The sequence below is a fragment of the Chlorella variabilis genome (genome assembly GCF_000147415.1).
Source record: "Chlorella variabilis unplaced genomic scaffold CHLNCscaffold_9, whole genome shotgun sequence".
NCBI classification, from domain to species: Eukaryota; Viridiplantae; Chlorophyta; class Trebouxiophyceae; order Chlorellales; family Chlorellaceae; genus Chlorella; species Chlorella variabilis.
In genome coordinates, this window is record NW_005435079.1 from 260,561 (window position 1) to 274,297 (window position 13,737).

The following is a 13,737-nucleotide window of genomic DNA, read 5'->3' on the forward strand; positions in this document are numbered from 1 at the left end:
TGCTGTGTTGCTTTTCTTGCAGGTGCAGTTTGTGGGCCAGTGCCTGATGGTGGTGGGCAGCCTGCTGCTCAAGGCGCTGGTGCAGCCAGGATGCGTGCAGCTGCTGGGTGCAGCGGCGCAGACCTGCTCGCTGGTGGGCCCAGGAGCAGCAGCAGCAGCAAGCGGCTGCTTTTTGGGCGATTCCGGCAGGTGGGGTCGATTCGATGCTGTGCCGATGTCACAAACCCCAGCAGAGGAGATCGACATCAGTCACCCTACTCTGCCTGTGTGCCTGTTCCTGCAGGTCGTTGCTGCTCAAGGTAGCCATCCCCTGTGGGCTGGCATACCACATTGAGCTGTCGGCCCGCCGCACCTTCTGCCGCATCTTGGCGGGCACATCGCACCAGTGACTCTCCACAGCCCTGTGCGCCCGAGCACGGAGCCAGTGAGTATATAGCGTGTTTTTAACGATACTGCCCGTGCCCCTGCTCCAACCGTCGAGCTGCGCACAGCAAACCTGGGCACGCAATACATGACCGGATTGACTTCAAGGTCCTCGTGTTCCTGCTTTCATCATTTTTTAAAAAGTCAACCCTCTACGAATAACTTGCTCCCACTCAAGCCCATCTTGTTAAACCTAGATCTTGTATTACTCCTTGCTATGCGTTGCTCTCTCCTTCTTCTGTTCTTCATGCAAATCAGCGACCGTGCACTGCTTTGCACTGCACGGCCGACCAACATGCCACCTCTGTCTACATGCATGTTGTTCAACGGTTCAAAACGCAGCCCAAGATCCGATGTAAGCAGCCTCGTTAATGGAAGCAGCCTCGTGATGGACGCAGCCTCATTACACCGCATCACGTGTCTGCGGCCGCTGCTGCAACTGTGCCTCGTAGCGAGCAATGGCAGTCTTGTCGCTCTCGCTGGTGCAGCACACGGCACAGCCTTGACGAAGCATCAAAAACTCACAAGCCTGCACAGGCAGGCGGGCAGGAAGCGAGGGGCCACTGAGTTCATCTGCACCTGATGACCCCCCCCCTCCAGCCAACCGCTGCCTCGCTTACTTTATTGCTGACGGAGAAAGCGTCAGTAAATGTCGGCCAGAAGTCAAAAGTCATGAGCTCACCCGCCAGCGCCAGCACCAGGTCGCCCATCTGTGGAAGGACGTGTACAAGGTTAGCACACCAAGCAGCGCCATTGCTGCCGCCCTTGTGGTTGGATTACCTCTTTTATGCCCTCCTGGCCGCCCTCCGGCTGGCGCAGCCTGAAGTATGCCTGCCCAGCCGCAGCGCCCAGGCTGGCGTGCACCTCGACCAGCTCTGCTGCAGGCCACTCCTCGTCCAACCAGCAGCTGATCATGGCAGCGATCCACTGCGACTCCTCCAGCAGCTCGTCCTCGCTGCCCAGGCGGGAGAGCATGGCCGGCGGCACCGGCTCCACCTAGGCAGGCCCAGCGGGGGACAGGACAAGAACACAGCGACAAGAACACATTGACCCACAGGGAACCGATGACTATGGAGTGGCAGGTGCCAAGACCGCAGGGTGGCTCTGTGTGGACGGCGCCCGCGTCGGAGCGTCGGGGCCTTGCCGCCCCTCGTGCGCGCTCACCTCATCGTGCGAGCTGGCTGCTGCGGCTGCTGGGCGTGGTTTTCTTCTAAGCTGCCGGGGTGCCGCTGCACGCTTGTGTGGGACGCGTAGTGGTGGAGTACCTCGCTGTGAAACAGGTGGTAGTACGCTACTGCCCGCCGGGCTCTGGGCCAGCGGTGCCAGGGCAACCATGGTCTTTTGCACCAGTTGGCTGGGCGCTGGGTGTGGGCTCATCTCGGGGCCTACGTGGCAGACACCTAAGCACTGAAATGATCAATCAAACGGGGCTTTAATAAACGGACCGCTGCATGCCGGCCCAAGCCATCCCAAGACACGATTGGCTCGGCTGCAAGCATGGCCTCCCTCCTGTTTCACATGGTGATGGCTTCTGAGTGGGAGGCTTGCAAGCAAGGATCCAAGCCATATTTTTCTTCAACGTAGGCGTGCAAGATCTGCTGATGATGCTGCTGTGGCGGTCAAGTGTGGGCCCCTCCGCCCAGGCGCCGCCACCCTCAACCGCCACCCTCTCCGCCGCTGCGGTGCCTCTGCATGGGTGACCCTCACCTTCTGTTGCGAAGATTTCACTACCTAATGTGACCTGCAGCTACAATCAGGATGGTTTCATTCATCTCACGGGTGACCCCTCATTGCTCCTGACGGTCGCCAACCATTTTTATACGTCATCGACGGGAGATTGGATTGTGCTAGTGTTGGAAGCATCCAAGCTCACCGCCGAGGTGGGGGCTCATGGTTGGCCGCTATGAATCACGGCGGCGGAGCCACCTGCCTGCTGGAAGACTCAAACAGGCCCATTATGCTCTCTGCAGGTCAAGTACGAGCCGGCAGCGCCGGTGGGCAACACGAGTAGCAAGGGGCTGCTGTGTGGGGGACAGGAGGACCAGCAGCAGGATGACGAGCAGCTGGCCGAGGCGCCGCTCTTTCCGCACCTCTATGGCAGTATCGACCCATCAGCAGTTCTGCAGGAGCTTCCCATGCAGCGGGGTCCTGATGGATCATTCCTTGCCATTCAGGGCCTGCCCGCCGCAGCACCTGCTGTCGGGTGATGCACCAACCCCTTCTGAAGTCGCTTTTGAACTGTGTTACAGATTACAAGGCGAACCAGCAAACATCAGCGCAGTGTATGCACCGCACAGCCATCATGCACCCTGGGCCTCCTGCAGGGTCGCCAGCAACAGCGCCTGCAGCAGCGCCCAGTCCCCTGCCGCTGCTGCGCCCAGTGCCTTGGCTACCCGCAGCTCTACGCTGCTGGCGTCGTCTGCCAGGCTGGAGCTCGACGCCTGCTGCTCGCGTCTGTCATTGTTGCTGCCGCCAGAGGGGCATGCCGCTGGGGACGTCGCCGCTGATATGCCCAGAATGATTTCCACCCGGCTATCGGCGCGATACGCCATCTCTCGGAGCTCCACAGCCACCGGCGCAGTTACTGCTTCTGTCTCCGGAGCTGCTGCTGCTGCTGCAAAAGGCCCGGGCGCAGCCGACACCGCCTCCCATCGTGCCGCCGCCATACGGAAGACGCCCTTCACCCGCAGGCAGCTGGGCACCAGCAGCTGCAGGAGAGCCACCAGCCGTGGGCGGTCAAAGAGGCAGCTGCGGTTGAAAATCCAGCCGCAGGCGGCATGGGTGCTGCTCGCATCTTGCACCTCTCGCCGCTGAAACATTTGCTGCTGGGCGCCGCTTTCGTTGCTGACGCCGTCATGGGCTGCGCTGCTACTAAGCCAGGGCAAGCCTGTGGCACTGCGCCACGGTCGCTGCACCTGCTGCTGCTGCTGCTGCTGCCTTTCTGCTGCTGCTGCTGGCTGCTGGGCCCCATCCCCGCTGCTCGCCGTAAGGCCAGGAAACATGGCGGCAGTGACGGCATCAGCCAAGCAGCCGTGCCTCGCTGTCGTCACGAGCTGCTTGGGAGGGAAGAGCTGCTCAGCCCACCGCTGGAAAGCGCGCAGCGTGTCACTGTTGCACATATCAGCTTTAGAGCCCACCAGCACGTCTGCCACGCTGATCTGGTTAGCCAGCAGCTGGCTGGAGAGGCAGGCCGGCTGGCCGGTGCCGCCCACAAACTGAGTGGCATCCACCTGCGCCAAGCAGCCCATGAAGTTGGCAAAAGGTCGATGATCCAACAGGTGGTACATGCAAAACACTGTCGCAGGCAACGGCATGGTACCAGAGCCCCCCGCCACCCACCAGACACACCACTGGCTGCACCGCCAGCGAGCTGCCCAGGTGCTCGCCCTGCAGCATGTCCAGCAGGGTGGCCGGGTGGGCCAGACCGCTGGGCTCGATGATCAACCTGGCACGAGCAGCATGGACGGTTGTCAGGAGCAGCATTGTTGTTTCAGGCAGCAAAAACAGGTCGAAGCTGCCCCGGCTTGGCTGAGGGCAGGTCACGTGGAATGCCCCCCAAAAAGCAGGGCGCCGTCGCACCTGTCGGGCTTGACGCGGCGCAACAGTTGGGCGATGGCCAGGGGCGTCACGTTGGACAGCACGCAGCACAGACAGCCTCCTGCCAGCTGATGGATGATAATACTGCCGCCACCGCTGACCGCAGCCGCCTCGCCTTCCAGCAGTGCCGCGTCCAGCCCAGCCGCCCCAAACTCGTTCAGCAGACACGCCCACACCTCGTTGGCAGGCTTGCACCGCAGCAGGCTGGCCACCATGGTCGTCTTGCCGGCTGCTAGTGCCCCGGTGACGATGGTGACCGGAACTGGCAGCCGGAGGCGGCGGGCAGTGCTGCTGGCGGGCATGAAGCGGCGCTGCAGGCGGTCACGGGCGACGAGTACCAGGTAAAGATGTAAACGCGCCCCACTGCACCCGCTGCAGCTGAAGGACACTCGCTCTGCACAAGTCGTCGAAGCCGCGTGTCCGCTGCTGAATAGCTACAAGAACAGTGTGCAGCTGCCATTGATGACTAACAGGGTAGCACAATGCTACTTTCAGGTGCTTCCCCCACCTCCCCGCCACATCGTGCCCAGCGCGCTCATCGCCGCCCCCCATTATTAGGTGAATGGCCACAGCAAATCCCCGCTCCCCAGTCTAGTTCTGTCACCCGAGGCACAACATAACCGTCAAGCGTCAATGAATGAAAGAAGGCACATGACAGACAGGATGGTGGGCCAAGCGACAAGGAAGCGTTACACCCGGCACCGAGCAGTGGTGGGAACCACACCCCAGAAGTCAGCTCCCCGCGGACCAGCCGCAGTAGGGTGCCGCAGCGGCGCATCGGCATCAGCAGCGGTCTAGTCTTTCCACGTTGCGGTCGCCGCAACCAGGCACGAGTCATGCACACACAAACTTGGGCCGCACAACGGCTGCCGGGGCTCAGACTACCGAGGCCACCACCGCCGCAGCCGGCTTGCTGCCGCCTGTGAGCAGGCTGAGGAAGCCGCCGCTCGACTGCTCCGGCACCTCATCCAGGAACAAGTCGTCTGCGGGTCGGGGGCGGGGATGGGGGGTGGGAGGGGGCAGGACAACACAGCGACACATGCCGACCTGGCCACCTCCACTGCATGCTGCCACTGCTGCGGCCCCCAGCCCCACCCTCAGAACATCCTCCATGCCGAACCACGCACCGGGCACATGGAAGGCGGCATGCGCGCTTATGAGCAGCATGGAGAGGCCGAGCGCGTAGAAGAGAGTGGAGCCGACAGAGGTGAGGAAGAAGATGACCACCAGCGAGAAGCCGCTCAGCGACATGAACTTCTCGCGATCGCTGCAGGGTGTGCAAGGTGAGGGTGCAGATGATGGATGCTGCCTGGGTGCTGGCATGCCAGCGTCCATCCATCACCATTGCCGGTATGCAGCAGGATGGCTTCAATGGCTGGCGTGACAGGTTGGTTGGCGCTGTTTCTGCAGGCCCGCACCTCAGCTCGCGGCCGCCGATCACAAAGGGCGTGCTGCGCACAATGTACGAGTAGGCCCAGACCAGGGCCAGAAAGGCCAGCACAATGAGGGACCAGGGGTTGAGGAACATGACCAGCGCGGTGGTGCCCAGCCCCACAATGCCGTAGTTGACCTTGAAGTAGGCCACATTCTTGCGCATGCGCCCGGTGGCCTGCGCAGCATGATAGCAGGGCGGGGCAGCCCAGACAATCGTCGGCAGCAGCGGGGCAGGGAAGCTAGCCAGGATGGCGCCGCAGACAAGGCACGCGACCCGGCGCCAGCTGCGCAGGGCAGCACACCTCCGCCATGCCGCTGGGCTTAGCAAACGCGGTGCGGTCCAGCACCTCGGACCATGGCTTGGCCTGCATCGCACAGCGGGAGGAGGCAGGGCAGGTTTGTGGCCAGCCGCGGCGGCGGTGGCGCGGGCGCTGACGCCCCAAGCCGCGCGGCGGACTCACCTCCCTGAAGCTGGCAGCTGCGTTCTCCTTCAGTTTAGCGACGTAGCCCAGGACCACACCAGCCCTACTGGCCACTAGTTCCTCGGAGGCCTGGGCGGCCTGAGCGGACTCGGCCATCTCGCTGGGGCTGCAGGCTGCAAAGCGTTGACTCTCGGCGCCACTGCCACTTGCTTCTGCTGCTGCAACGGCTGCGCCGGCTGTTTGCTGTTGCCGCACGCGGCGTGGACTCCCAGGCGGCAGTTGGGGTGGTTGGCGCTGGTTCTGTGCCTCCCTGCTGCTCTACGAACTCTGGGGACGCAGGGCGCTTTAGGACAGGATCCTACAGCCAAATCCGAGCTGGCCGGCAATGGTGGCACTGCAGGGGAAGAGCTTCCCCTGCTGCCTGAGGACCCCACCATTCCCAGCGAAGCACCATGCAGAAAGCAGCAACAGGCCGTCTGCTCGGGAGAGCCCCGCAGCCAGCGATCGGCTCTGCGCGCTCTGCACGGAGTGCGAGATCCCTCACTCCCGCTCTTGTAGTTTGCGCAAGACGAGCACGGGCGTCCAAGGTGATGTGCCGCCCACACCCGGAGCCCTGCATTGCACCGTGCCGCCCAGCCCAGCCACCGCCTCACCCTGCCGCCCCACATGCCTGGCTGTCGTGCAGGCGGATGATGATGCAGGCGCATCCGAGTGAGGGGCAGGCTGAGCCTGATGCTGCCGCCGCCGCTGGACGCTGCTTTTGCCGCCGCTGTTCACAAACCCGTTCTATGCCACATGCCTGGCTGCCTGATTCATCTTCGAGCACCCATACCCATTTTTTTAGGCTGTCTTCTGCCTCTGCTATCTTCCTGCCTCGCAGCCTGTCTGCCTCCGCGCCACCAGCGCCGTATGGCGACGCACTGCTTGCGCGCGAGTACGAGCTGTGGCAGCGCCAGGCGGCCATGTACGAGCGGCTGCTTGAGCAGGCAGACCACGAGCAGCAGCGCTTTGCCGAGGAGCGCCTGGAATGGAAGGCCACAGAGGCGGCGCTGCGGCAGGAGGCTGCCGAGCTGCGTGCACAGCTGCTCTATGTGCTGGCCCAGCTCAACAGCGGGCAGGCCGGCGGCGGGGCGGCAGCTGCACAGCCAGGCGCCGCCGCCACGGCCGCCAGCAGCACCAGCAGCTACATGGCCAGCAGCCAGCAGGCGGCCATTGCGGCGCGGGAGCCAGCCGCTGCGCTGGCCAGCACCAGCTTTGGCAGCGCCGTGAGCCCTGCAGAGCAGGTCAAGGCGGTTGTGGATGCCATGAAGGCCGGTGCTGGCGGCAGCACAGCGCAGCCCCCCCCGCCTGCCGTTGCCCCCAGCAGCGTCAGCAGCAGCAGCGTGGTGAGCCCTAGCGCGGCATGGCCAGCGGGCAGCAACTCGGAGCTGCCCTCTTATGCCGTGGATCTGGCGGCAGCGGTGGCAGCTGTGGACACCACAGATGTGCTCAAGGGCGTGGGCATGTTTGAGCTGCAGGAGCGGCGGGCTGCTGTGCAAGCTGAGGCCGCTGCCAGCAGCTTGGCGGCAACGCCGGTGGAGGAGCCAGGAGTGGCTCCACCAGTGGAGCAGCCGGTGGCAGCACCGCCCCAGCCAGCCGCCGCCGAGGCGGATGCAGAGGCATCCCACGGACCGCCCCCACCACTCACCCTAGGCGCTGACGACATCTTTTGGGTCAACCAGGCACGTGCGCTGCTGGAGGCAGGCCGTCCAGCGCTGCGCCCCGCTGCCGCGCTCTGGTGACGGCCCTAGGGCAGCTGTGCCAGCCGACCGTCTCTTCTACGCCTCACTCCTTGCCCCCCACTCCCTCTCAGCACCTGCCTCATCTCTTCGCCATGCTCTGCAGCTGCACACTGCGCTGGTGGACCTGGGCTACTTCCCAGGCGACGACGACATCGACGTCTTCTTCTTTGGGGAGGGCACGATGAACGCGCTGATGACCATGCAGGTGGGCGGCGGCTGGCCGTACACCGATGGTTGGGAGGAAGAAGGAAGCGGCCTGGCAGGGAAATCAGTGGGGAAGGTTGGTCACGTGGCTTGCTCACCGTTGTGCACAACTGACTGCTGCGGCTGCGCTCCCACTGCCTGCCTGCGTGTCGCTCTGCGGCGGCAGTGCTGCGAGGGCCTGCCCGAGACGGGCATCACCGACGAGGCCACCTGGGTGAAGCTGCTAGGCCCGGAGCTGCAGCCCAAGGCCACCCGCGACCTCACTGCCGACATGATGCTCAATGTGCCGGGGCTGTCGATCCTGGGCGGCAACAAAGCGGAGGCCGAGCCCAGCAGCACTACCGAGATGCAGCAGCCGGCGGCAGATGCCCCAGCCAGGCCTGCATATGCGGAGCTGTTCAGCGCTGCCTTTAGCGAGACGGTGCAGCCCAATGGCGAGGGCAGTCTGCAGGATGTGCAGCAGCTCACTGTCACCGACACCGTTGCAGGTGGGTCAGAATCTGTGAAGCTTGAAAGCGCTCGTCAAGGCTTTGGCTTGGCTTGGCCTGGCTTTATGCATTCAATGCTGGCAGACGGTTTGCTTGCTATGCTGCTTTGCACAACTGCCGCTTCTCCCTTATCATGCAGCTGGTGGCAAGGTGGTCAGCGATACTGTGGCTGTGAGCCAGACCGTGGAGCTGGGGGCTGGGTCGGAGCAGGTCAGCGCCAAGGTGGAGGTGGGGCACAAGGAGACCTACACAGGTGCGGCATTTGTGTGTGTGTGTGTGTGTGAGCATGCCGCTCCCATAGTAGTTTTCACATGCCATCCAGCACGATGGCCAGTGCCTGGTCAGGATGCAAGCAGCTTGCGGGCCGCTATGTGTTTGTGTGTCGTGCTATGTGCAGAATGGCCCGTGCTCATGGACGGCGACGGCGGTCGTGAGGTGCATGCGCTGCACGTGGCCCTGGAGCGGGCGGGGTACTATCCCTCAGGTGTGTGGCCACCACAGCTGGGTTGGGTGAGGTGAAGGAAGCACTGTGGGGGAGTACGAGGACACACAGTGTTTGTGGTGAGCGGCTGCCATGCTGGTTCCTTTGCTGGCCCACTGGATCGCTCGTGTGCCTGGTTTCCGCAGAGGACGACATGCGGTGGTGGATTTTTGGCGACGGCACCATGGCAGCGCTGAAAACGTGCCAGGTGCGTGCAAAACTTGGTGGCAGGGCATGTTTCTTGCTGCTGGCGAAAGCCTGCAACCAGGGTGGGTCTCCACCATTTTCTGCGGCCTGCAGCTGTACCTACCTGCCTCGTGCTGTCATGGTCATCTGCAGGCATGCAACAGCTACCCTGAGAGTGGAGTGTGTGACGCCGCCACCTGGCGCTTCCTGCTGGGCCCCAGCGCCACGCCCGCCGACCTGCTCAGCCTGCACACGGGCGACAGTGCCGATGAGGACCTGTCGATGCAGGTGGGCAATGGGTTGGGCAGGTTCACGGGGCTTGGCTGTGCAGCACCTGACGTGAATACGGGATGCGGCAGGCGACGGCGGGCCAGCACATGTGCAGGAGGGGCGGGGAACTGCGAGTTTGCAAATGCCCTGACGCCGCCGCCGCCTGGCGGCCCTGCCCTGCTGCAGAGCAGCAACCGCGTGTGGCTGATGGGGGAGCAGCGCTGGGAGGACCGGTCGCGTGTGCATCAGCAGCAGCCGCGCAGCTGATGGGTCGGCTGTGGCCACGGCCGTCCCGTGCACGGCCAGCTGAATTCCCAGGTGGAGTTTGTTGTGCTGTTGTTGGTCCTACAATGAGCCAGTGTGAGCCGGATATGCTATAGCCAGGCAGCAACAGATAAGGGGGCCTCTTTGCGGCAAAATGTACCGCACAGTTGCAGGTGGAGGGGCAAGGGGTTCCAGTGCTGTAACTAGCAGTTGGGGTCGAACCCAAAAGGCGGGGGGCAAAGCGACAACGGGAAAGGGGTGGAGTTACTGCACGAAACTTCATGAGGTTGATCAAGCACTGTCTCCAGTTCATCAAGCACTGTCTCCAGAATTATGATATTCCAACATCAACCCGCCCAGGAAAGCCTGCCGCAGCTGGCCACTGGCGGCGGTTGCGGCTGTGTTTGAGGGGAACTAGTGGTTTCACTCTGGTTTTCACTCTGAATCAAGGCGGGGAACCGTCTGTTGCTTCGTGCATGCCCTCTTGGGAGCCTTGAAGCTCCCCCCTTTATGTGACCAGTCGAAGTCCTGAAGCGTGCTCTAGTACGACATGGTCCTGCGCGCTTTGGGCGCCTCAAAAGCCCGCGAAGCCAGCCTTGCCTCCATTCCGCCTTCTATTTCCACGCACAGGGCTGTCCCCAGCCAACCTAGCCTTCCACACCCAACCCACTTTTTGCCCTCCCGCCACCCACCCATCACCTTGTCCAGGCTGCTTTGCGTGGCAATGGCGGCCCTGCTGCTGGCTTGTGCCGACTGCTCAGGCGAGTGGGGATTGTCTCCATTGCTGCCGCCACTGCAGCTGGCTCCCAGCAGAGTACCGCCGCGTGCGGCCGGCGACGCCACAGTGGGTTTGAGGAGTCTTCTGATCAGTTTGTGGGGTTGAGGACTGGGAAGAGGGCTCTTTCCCTGCTGCGCCTGTCACAACAAACCCGGCTGGGCAGCATCAGTGGAACCTCCCTCCCGGCGTGCCGCAAGGGCGTCAACCCCCTAGTGACCCCTGCGGCTTTGGGCCCCCGGCTGATTGCAGGCGCCTCTGACTCCTACCTGCCCAAGGCCATGATGGGCAGGAGGCGACTTAATGGTGAGTGAAAACCAGGAACAATCAATTGCAATAATAATGCAAGCTGCCTGGCCAATGTGGGTGGCCAGGTGGTGTGCGTGGTGTGGTGGGTGGGTGGGTGGGTGTGGGCGTGGGTGTGTAGGGAGGGATGGGCGGCAACGCTGTGGGGCAACCGACCAGCGATCCTGCAGTCTGCGCCACTGCAGCCGGTGTCCAGTTGCTGACCCAGCTCGCTGATGCGACCCCGCCGCCCAACCCCCCTCCCCCTCCGCTCTGCGCACTGTGCAGGAGGCCCCACCTGCTCCTACGACTGCACCGACAACTGTGCCGTCTGCACTGGCGCCACCCGCTACACCGACCCCATCACCAGCGAGACCAGCCTGCGCATCACCATCGACGTGGCCGGCTGCAAGGGCTCCGCCCTCAGCTGGATGTGCTGCCGCAGCTCAACCGCCGACGGCATCGCCCCTCTGGACTGCTCCCTGGTCGACGGCTCCTGCAACAACGGCACCGCACCCGAGGACCTGTACGAACTAGGCAAGAACAAGCGCAACGAAGTAACATCTGCTGTCTACTCGGTGCCTACCAACGCCACCATGCTGACCATCCAGACCCACGATGGTGAGCATGGCATGTGCCACTTGGATGTGGCAGCCCCCGCGGTCAGCGAGGTGTGGGCAGGGGTGAGGGGTGCTGGCCATGGCCCTCGCATGCATCGGCATGGGCCAGCAGCAGGGCGGCGGAGCAGGGCATGCACTTACATCTGGTGCATCCGTTTCGAGAGCATAGGGCTGAGCAGCCCAGGCCGACTGCCCCTTCCTACTTCATAATCGTGCTTTCGCGCGAGAGGGCCTGCCTGCCCCGGGATGCAGACCCCCTTGAAAGGAGTCGTAGATGCAGCGTGGGGGAAGAGGGCAGATGGGGCGGGAATCAAAGAGGTGGAGGAATGTGGGTGGCTGCGGCAGCCGGAGGACACAAAGGCGGCGAAAGGCTGGCGCCACGTTGGCGCCCCTCAATCTTCGTGGTCTGGCACTCTTTCGCGGCCAATTCGCAACAGAAATGCTCCCAAAGGTTTAATGAACCGGAATCGAGTCTTAAAATGCGGTGCAAGGAAATTAGAGTTGCCAACAAGGCAAAACTGAGCGTGAAATGCCGTGAAATGGGTGTGCCAAACACCAGTATGGTCGGGATCCGGAGGCCTTCGCCTTCTTCGCTACGCTACGAAAGGCAGGCCAAAAACTGCTGCCTGCTCAAGCATCCTCTCCCGGCTTGAGCCCACAATGGCATCCATGCTTCTGCCAATGCATCCACAGGCAAGGCTGGCGGCTTTGTCGATTGCACTGAGGAGGGGCGCTGCTGCGGCGGGGCGGCCACCAGCTGCTCGGGCGAGGGCACGCCTTTTGTGAGTGGCGTGTGCGAGAACGTCATCGACCTGGCGACGTGCCCCCGAGGCCCCGGCACCGGCACCCCCAACGGCTGCACCAGCGACGGCCAATGCTCCTATTTGGCGCTCAACCGCCCCTGCGTGGAAGGCTTCTGCTCCGCCGGCACCTGCGCCACCCGGCCCGCGGCCCGCGGCACCGTCTGCCGGGATGCTCCTGACGTCTGTGCCCTGCCCGCTGTGTGCACTGGCGACTCGCTGGAGTGCCCCGCCAACCCCTTTGCCGACGCCACCACCATCTGCCGTCCCGCCGCTGGCGCCTGTGATTCGGCTGAATTTTGCTCGGGGGAAGGTCCTGCCTGCCCATCTGACACCTTCCTGCCCGAGGGGACTTTGTGCCGCGCCGCCAGCGGCGACTGCGATCTTCCCGAGCTGTGTCGTGGCGAAGCCCAGTGTCCCGAAGATGCCGTCGCCAACAGCTCAGTCGTGTGCCGCGCCCAGGCTGGCCTCTGTGATATCGAGGAGACGTGTGACGGAATTGGCAAAGCCTGCCCCGAGGACATCGTGCTGCCCAAGGACACGGTGTGCCGGGAAGCCGCAGGTGTGTGACGCTGCCGCTGCTGCGCGCGCCGTCACGCGTCGCGTGTGCTGCTGTGCTGCGGTCAAATGGTTGGAGCTGGTCTCAGCCGAGTGATGAGACCAATGGGGGGGGGGGGTTGAAGATGCAAGAAACTGGGGCACACTGACTGGGGCGGCAATGTGTTTGCGCGCCAGCCTATCGCCTTGCGGTGGTGCCGTGTCGCCAGGCACCCTGAAGCCTACCGGCGGGAGCCCAAAAGACACCCAGCTCTGGGACAATCACTGAAATGCAGCTTTTTCGTTGTGACTCACTGATTTGCCATTTGCCCATCTGAGCCACCTCACCATTGCCCCATGCCATCCAATCTGCAGGTGTGTGCGATCAGGAAGAAGTTTGTGATGGAGTTGCGGCCACCTGCGGCCCAGACGCTTTCAAGCCCTCGACCCACGTCTGCAGGGCGGCCGCGGACAAGTGGTGGGTTCGCCGCCGGGAATGACGCCAGCTGGGCATCCATTGCCGCCCGCGGTTGTGAGTGGTGCCTAACCCCCTTCCCTGCTTGCCCTGCCTGCCCTGCCACTGCCTGCAGTGACAAACCCGAACTGTGCACCGGAGCCTCTGTGAGCTGCCCCGGTGATCAGGTCTTGCGAAACTTTACCAAGGCCTTCAAGTGCGGCAAGGCGTGCTACGTCTGTGGCGTGCCTGATGAGCTGACCTATGAACAGAAGCTGGGCGATTTGACGCAGCTGCGCAACACCTGGGCGCTGGGAGGCTGCAATATGGGTAGCTGCGAAGTGATCTCCTACTTTTTGAAGGACACCCCTGCATACGCCACATACTGCACCTCCGCCCCCGTGCCGCTCATCTGTCCCAAGTGAGTGGTTTGTCAACAGACATCTGGAGGGTGATTTGCATCCCGCCCTGCGGCCGGCCGCATGCAGCGTCTGCTCCCATCAACCAGGCGCATGCTTTGATGCCGACAAGCTGCCTTGCTGCGCCGCCTTATTTGCAGCAACAAGGCCCTGAGCAACATCGAGCATGCGGTATGCGATGGGTCGACAGGGACCTGGACATGCGTCGCTAAGCAGGAGGCCCTCTTCTCTGGGCCGGTGTCCCCGCCCTGGTGAACGGCCTGCCAGCGCTCGCACGGCAAGGAAAACCCGCCACCC

At 63.3% G+C, this 13,737-nt stretch overlaps 6 protein-coding genes across 6 annotated transcripts in view; 3 read left to right on the forward strand and 3 right to left on the reverse strand.

Moving 5' to 3' along the window:
• The window catches only part of CHLNCDRAFT_57713 (expressed protein), a gene marked incomplete at its 5' end in the record, with an annotated part of 2,846 nt that extends 2,053 nt beyond the window's left edge, over positions 1-793 (forward strand). The window contains 2 exons of the mRNA XM_005847835.1: positions 23-189; positions 284-793. Of these exons, the coding sequence (XP_005847897.1) occupies positions 23-189; positions 284-389 (273 nt within the window). The 3' untranslated portion in view covers positions 390-793. The remainder of the gene's footprint in view (positions 1-22; positions 190-283) is intronic.
• A 33-nt stretch (positions 794-826) lies between these two features.
• Positions 827-1,398, reverse strand: CHLNCDRAFT_145268 (hypothetical protein; the record flags this gene model as incomplete). The annotated part of the gene is made up of 3 exons (XM_005847996.1): positions 827-952; positions 1,044-1,133; positions 1,204-1,398. 3 exons carry the CDS (start codon positions 1,396-1,398, stop codon positions 827-829), a joined length of 411 nt encoding a protein of 136 aa, XP_005848058.1.
• Positions 1,399-2,723: 1,325 nt separating this feature from the next.
• Positions 2,724-4,559, reverse strand: CHLNCDRAFT_145269 (hypothetical protein; the record flags this gene model as incomplete). Its single annotated transcript, XM_005847997.1, has 5 exons — positions 2,724-3,131; positions 3,339-3,653; positions 3,772-3,868; positions 4,003-4,282; positions 4,529-4,559. 5 exons carry the CDS (start codon positions 4,557-4,559, stop codon positions 2,724-2,726), a joined length of 1,131 nt encoding a protein of 376 aa, XP_005848059.1.
• A 337-nt stretch (positions 4,560-4,896) lies between these two features.
• On the reverse strand, positions 4,897-6,330 carry CHLNCDRAFT_145270 (hypothetical protein; the record flags this gene model as incomplete). The annotated part of the gene is made up of 6 exons (XM_005847998.1): positions 4,897-5,003; positions 5,148-5,287; positions 5,439-5,629; positions 5,757-5,819; positions 5,916-6,042; positions 6,311-6,330. The coding sequence occupies 6 exons, from the start codon at positions 6,328-6,330 to the stop codon at positions 4,897-4,899; spliced, it is 648 nt and encodes a 215-aa protein (XP_005848060.1).
• CHLNCDRAFT_57714 (expressed protein) lies at positions 6,317-7,588 on the forward strand (the record flags this gene model as incomplete). Its single annotated transcript, XM_005847836.1, has 3 exons — positions 6,317-6,463; positions 6,562-6,587; positions 6,757-7,588. Coding segments are annotated over exons 1-3 (993 nt in total), but the record flags the coding sequence as incomplete, so codon positions are not given.
• A 2,686-nt stretch (positions 7,589-10,274) lies between these two features.
• On the forward strand, positions 10,275-13,695 carry CHLNCDRAFT_145272 (hypothetical protein; the record flags this gene model as incomplete). Its single annotated transcript, XM_005847837.1, has 7 exons — positions 10,275-10,394; positions 10,526-10,631; positions 10,899-11,231; positions 11,924-12,592; positions 12,943-13,045; positions 13,158-13,442; positions 13,581-13,695. 7 exons carry the CDS (start codon positions 10,275-10,277, stop codon positions 13,693-13,695), a joined length of 1,731 nt encoding a protein of 576 aa, XP_005847899.1.
• Positions 13,696-13,737: the final 42 nt, after the last annotated feature.